The 6,318-nt window shown below is 45.4% G+C and overlaps 1 protein-coding gene across 2 annotated transcripts in view; it reads right to left on the bottom strand.

The window, feature by feature from the left end:
- The window catches only part of arhgap28 (Rho GTPase activating protein 28), a 13,489-nt gene that overhangs the window by 2,581 nt on the left and 4,590 nt on the right, over nucleotides 1-6,318 (bottom strand). For both annotated transcript variants that reach the window (XM_008328471.3, XM_025062457.1), the window contains exons 8-11: nucleotides 1,277-1,430; nucleotides 1,085-1,167; nucleotides 568-780; nucleotides 366-491 (exon numbers count right to left, since the gene is read on the bottom strand). In XM_008328471.3, coding sequence (XP_008326693.1) covers nucleotides 366-491; nucleotides 568-780; nucleotides 1,085-1,167; nucleotides 1,277-1,430 — 576 coding nt within the window. The remainder of the gene's footprint in view (nucleotides 1-365; nucleotides 492-567; nucleotides 781-1,084; nucleotides 1,168-1,276; nucleotides 1,431-6,318) is intronic.

Below are 6,318 nucleotides of genomic sequence, written 5' to 3'. Positions count from 1 at the left end.
ATATTTTTTTTTAGTCTGATGTACAGTAATCCCTCACTACTTCGCCGCTCTCCTTTTGTTCCGTCAGTATGTCGCAGATTTAAATAGTTAAAGCTGTAAATAGTTAAAAAAAAGATTCCAATATTTTCATTATTTTCATGATAAAAAATATTTTCTAACCTAAAAAAAAAACCCAAAACAGTAAAAATATTTATAATATAAATATATATATAAAAATATAAATATTTTTACTCTTGTGTTTGGTTAAAGTTTACCCTATTTTTTAACACCCCAGGATGCCTCAGGATACTAAACACAACTGTCCACTGGTGGCAGTAACGAGCCTTCAAGACCCAGTGCCATCAGGTGGAGAAACACAATCTTACCTGGTCTCTGTGGTTTTTGTCGTTTTTCCTCCTCAAGAGTCTTCGCTTTGCTTTCGACAGACCAAACTGTTTTTGACCGCTGACCTGGTTCACCTGTCTTACCTGCGACAACAGGAACTTTGGAACCTGTTAGAAATTCGTCTGAGATGAGGTCACAGAAAAGATTACACAGACCAAATAGTGTGTCCACTCAGACACTCACTGTCCACAGCAGCTCCTGGTGCGTGATCATCAGTCGCACTAGCTGAGCCCCGCCCACTGCATCTTCCATTTCCTCCAGTTGTCTGGCAGCTTTCTGCTTGTGGCGATGGCAGCAGGTAAACAAATTGGGAGCCATCACCAGGGAGACATTCCACAGAGACATCCGATTGTGGTCCTGGTGTGAGACCACCTGACGCAGGAAAAGCAGCAGAGCCTATGACCATGAAAACAAACAGTTTGAGCAATATAATGGAGAGTGCTTGTGTGTGTGTGTATGTTTTTTGTGTGTATTTTTATCGAAATTCTATTGTTGTGGGGACAAATTTGAGATTTAGGGTGCACACTATTGTTGTGTTGTGGGGGACAAATTTGAGATTTAGGGTGCACTCACACTGAGGCCGTTGTTCCGTAGTTATAGTATAGTATTTCGATTTAGAATCAAATTCAGATTAGGATTAAGCATATTCGGAAGGTTAAGGTTAGCATGTATGTGTGTGCGTGTGGACATGCTGTTTTACTCGAAGCATTTGTCGGTTTTCTTCAGGAAGTAGAAGAGTGAGAAGCTGAAGAGCCTGGACCTGATGAACGACTGAAGAAATTCCTGTAAACAAAGATTATTTTTGAAAGTTATCACCGTCATGTCGCATATCTCACAAGTCAACTGCGCACATATAATGTGTCTGTGTGGGTGCGCGGGGGTGTTTTCATACTCAGCACTGCTTGATAGCTGCCCAGGTGACTGTGAGTAAGCAAATGGGTCGGCAGTTCTCTGATGAAAAGCTTGAGCAGGGCTGCAGCCTCCACGTGTGTGACCGTTGACCAGTCTACGGTCCCACAAGTTCTGTCTATCTCTTTACGCAAGTGCTACAGACAAACAGACAAACAGACACACTGTTGGCAGATGGATTGAGGATAACGGGAAAAAAGCAGAACCAATACTGACATGAGATGATTGCTTTACACACACTGGTGGTGAATGGAAAACGATTTAATAACCACACCCAACCTCTCACTCTTTCTTCAGAATTTGTGGAAGAGGTTAGTGTTTTTTTTCTGTTGCTCCATGTTCTTAGCATTTTATTTATTTTGCACAGCATATTTATATTTATGTGTATTTTGATGTGAATTCCAAGATGGCGGCTGAATGACATCACATCTGACACTGTGGTCAGCAACTGTCGGAACAGTCGGAACTGTCCCCTGTCCTCTTCACCCTATACACCTCAGACTTCTGGTACAACGGAGCTGTGTCATATCCAGACGTTTGCAGATGACACAGCCATTGCGGGGCGTATTAAGGACAGGCGCCTCGTGAGGAACTTTGTTGTATGGAGTAAATCCAATCACCTGCAGCTCAACACCTCCAAGACCAAGCAGCTGGTCATAGACTTTGGGAAATCCAAACATGAACTCCGACCAGTTCTTATCGAGGGTCATGAGGTGGAGGTCATGGAGACCTATAAATACCTTGGGCTGTGGTTGGACAACAAGCTGGACTGGGCACACAACAGTGGGCAGCTGTACAAGGAGGCCCAAAGTAGACTGTACTTCCTGCGGAGGCTCAGGTCTTTTGACATCTGCAGGAAGCTCCTGAAAATGTTTTACCAGTCTGTAGTTGCCAGCGTTATTTTATACACCGTGGTGTGCTGGGGGGAGCAGCACATCAAAGAAGGACTTACACAGATTGGAGAAGCTGATCAGGAAGTCTAGCTCTGTGGTGGACATCAACCTGGACCCTCTGGTGACAGTGGCAGAGAAGAGAACACTTGGTAAACTGCTCGCCATCTTGGACAATGCCTTTCATCCTCTGCACACTGTCATCACGAACCAGAGGAGTCTGTTCAGCGATAGGCTCCTCCTTCCGAAGATCAGGACTAGCAGACTTAAAAACTCCTTCGTCCACCGGGTAATTAAACTGTTTAACTCTTCACTGGGTGGGAGGAGGGCGAACAAATGACTAGTGGATAAGGGAGTAAGTGCAATAACCCAACAATAATTTCAGTGCAATAAACACAATGTCCAATCACATTACTGTTATATTTTAACAAACCATTGTATTTCTATGTAATATTCTATAAGTATATGTTCATGTGTATGTGTATATAAATATGCCCACGCAATGCTGATGTATGTGTATGTCTGTACATGTTCGAGATTCAAAGCGTTTATTGTCATGTGTACAGCAAGGAAAGCAGGTTTCCCTGTACAATGACAATTTTACTTTGCTGTCCACATGGAATGCCAAGAAAAGAAATCAAAATAAATAAATGTTATAAATGTTATAAAATAACAAAATATACACATGAATCCCAAATAATGGATAGGGGAGTAAGTGCAATAACCCAACAATAATTTCAGTGCAATAAACACAATGTCCAATCACATTACTGTTATATTTTAACAAACCATTGTATTTCTATGTAATATTCTATAAGTATATGTTCATGTGTATGTGTATATAAATATGCCCACGCAATGCTGATGTATGTGTATGTCTGTACATGTTCAAGATCCAAAGCGTTTATTGTCATGTGTACAGCAAGCAAAGCAGGTTTCCCTGTACAATGACAATTTTACTTTGCTGTCCACATGGAATGCCAAGAAAAGAAATCAAAATAAATAAATGTTATAAATGTTATAAAATAACAAAATATACACAGGAATCAACAGAAGTATTTTCAGTATTTACAATGTGCAGTAGTTAACACTTGTGGATGTGCAAATTTTGGCATGTGCAAAAAATAATATTATTGTCCATTCCCGTTCAGGAGTCTGATGGCAGAAGGAAAGAAAGAGTTCTTGAGCCGGGATATTTTGCATTTTCAGACTCCTGTATCTCCGTCCTGAAGGGAGGAGAGTGAAAAGTCCATGTTGGGGGTGGGTGGGGTCTTTTAGAATCGACGCAGTCCACCTGAGAGCTCTGCGCTGGTGGATGCACTGCAGCGAGGGGAGGGGAGTTCCTATGATTTTAGATGCAATCCTGACCACTCTCTGCAGGCGTTTGCGGGGCCGTGATGGCGGTGCTGTTGTACTACACTGTGATGCAGCTGGTGAGGATGGACTCAACAATGCAGCTGTAGAAGTTGCAGAGGATCTTTTTGGGACATCCCAAAACCTCCTCAGCCTCCTCGGGAAGTACAGTCTTTGCTGAGCCTTTTTCACCTGTTGTGTGGTGTTCAGTGACCAGGTGAGGTCTTTGTTGATGTGAACCCCCAGGTATTTGAAGTTACTCACCCTCTCCACTTCCCAGCCTCGGATAAACAGTGACTGATGGGGGTGCTTCACCCTCCTCATGTCCACTATCATCTCCTTGGTCTTGACCGTGTTGAAGGTGAGGTTGTTGTCCTCCCACCATGTCGCCAGTGTGTCCACCTCCCTCTGCAAGCTGCTTCGTCACCGCCAGCGATACGACCAATCACTGCGGGGTCGTCTGCAAATTTCAGGATGATGTTGTCCTTGTGGGAGGCCACACGGTCGTGGGTGAACAGGGTGTAGAGGATGGGACTGAGGACACAACCCCTGGCTGAAGTCCTGTTTCCTATCCTGACGGACTGAGGCCTGCCAGGGTGGGGTGTAGTCCGAGGGAAGACAGTTTGTGTGTGAGTCTGTGTGGTACCACAGTGTTGAATGCTGAGCTGTAGTCATGTAAAGTGCATCCTGATGTAGGAGTCTCTGTTCTCCAGGCGTGAGAGGGAGGAGTGCAGGATTGCGGCGATGGCGTCGGATGTGAAATCTGTTGGGCCGGGAAGCGAACTGTAGGGGGGTCCAGTGTGTCCGGGGTGTTGCTCTGAATGTGGGTCAGTGCTACTGGCCGGTAGTCATTCAGGCAGGTGGGCGGGCTCTTCTTGGGCAGGGGGATGATGATGGTGGTGGTTTTGAAGCATGAGGGGCACAGTTCTGTGGCTGAGGGAGAGGTTGAATATTGACGTGAGAACATGAGTCTGTCAGCTCGTCGGCACATGCTTTGAGGGCTCGTCCAGGGATGTTGTCTGGACCCCGCAGCTTTGCGGGGGGTTAATCCTCCTCAGGGCTTTGTTTACCTGGGCTGACAAAACGACCGGGGGAGGGGAGGGGCGTTGAGGCCGTCAGGCAGGCCTGATGGTCTGTGAGCAGCTCCTGTAGTCAGTGAGTCATGTGTTGCAGGCCCTGCCACATGCGCCTGGAGTCAGCAGTGGAGTAGAATCCATCCAGCTTTCTTTCTGTACTGTTCCTTGGCAGCTGTGATGGCCCTTTCTCAGCTTGTATTTTGCAGCTTTGTACTCACTCCCGTCGCCAGACGCAAAAGCAGCAGAGCGAGCGAGCGCGTAGCATGCAACGAACCTGGCCGTTGATCCAGGGCTTCTGGTTCGGAAACTTCTTGACATGTATGGTGGGTACAATGTTATCCACACGCATATTCTTGTATGCTGACAGAAGAGTTCTCCAGAGTGGCTGCGGCTTTAAACACATCCCAGTCTGTGGTGGCAAAACAGTCCTGTAGTCTGCTCACATTCTCCGGTGTCCACAGTTTCACCGGTATTGTGACTGCATGTGTTGCAGGTCCTGTATGCACCTGTGTATGCATATTTAGATGTATGTGTGTGTGAGTACATATGTATATGTTTATGTATAGTTTCATCTATGTGGATGTAGGTACATGTATATATATATAACTTATATGCTCTGTATAAATATATTACTAATATCTATCCTATATAATATTATATTATATATGTATAGTAGCTTTTAGTAATAATGATTGTACAAATCCGGTCGACATCTGCCGGAATTGCCTATATAGCTAACTGTTCTATCTAAGTTAACTATTTATTTACTATCTAGTTCCATGTCCCCTGGTGATCTCAACTACACAGCCGATCAGTCAACATCATTTATTAGCTCCTACTGCTAGCTCCAGACCCTTTACCCAGTCTGCCCCTGAGCCTACACAAGTCGTCCTTGTCGAGACCCTTGGGTCTTTAATCGGAGATTTAGCTAAGAAAATTGGAGACACTCTTACAGCCAACCTTAGCGGTGTGCAACAGAGACCAATGCAGACCAGACCAGACGCCTTACTTCAGTGGTGCACGTACTGATATGTTTTCTGTTCATGAGTTGGATATGACAACCCGTCACCTTAAAAGAGAACCTGCTGAAATGTGTGATTTAATAATGTCAAGACTGACAGGCAGAGCCAGAGGTATGATTAAAGTGTCCCTTCGCAGTCGCGATGGTGCATCAGATCTGCCTTTTGCTGTGTCTGACATATTGAAGTGCAACTTTAGCGAGCTGTCCAGTCTATTCCAACTTGCCCATGATTTCTACTGGCACCATTCTAATGCTAATGAGAGTGCTATGGATCACTGGATCCGCCTTAACAAGTCCATTGATGTTGCTAATGAGTGCCTCCGTAGAAGAGGTAAGTCTGTTGAGGATCCCAGTGCAGAGGTGGTCATGATGTTTATTAACCAACTAACCCCGATCTCAGTCTTGCCATGTCCTTTCAGCTGAAGGCTCCAGAACAGTGGACTTCAGCTGAGGTTCACGAGCGTCTGGATGGGCGCTCAGGGCAGAAGCTCAGAAATCATCAGGCAGTAGATTTGTCTGCTCAAAGTCAGAGTGCAGTGACTAATCCCCTTCACCCTTCCAATCCTTGGGTGTCTCCGGGTGGGTCAGCATCAGTGAGTGGGTCAGTGAGGGCTTGCACCCACCCCTCTGCCTCCTTCTGCAGCCCTCTCTGATCTTCATCCTTCTGCCATCACTCAGCCAGCCA

This window comes from Cynoglossus semilaevis, chromosome 1, assembly GCF_000523025.1.
Source record: "Cynoglossus semilaevis isolate Cse_v1.0 chromosome 1, Cse_v1.0, whole genome shotgun sequence".
In the NCBI taxonomy this organism is placed as follows: Eukaryota; Metazoa; Chordata; class Actinopteri; order Pleuronectiformes; family Cynoglossidae; genus Cynoglossus; species Cynoglossus semilaevis.
This window is presented reverse-complemented; position numbering and strand designations above follow the sequence as displayed.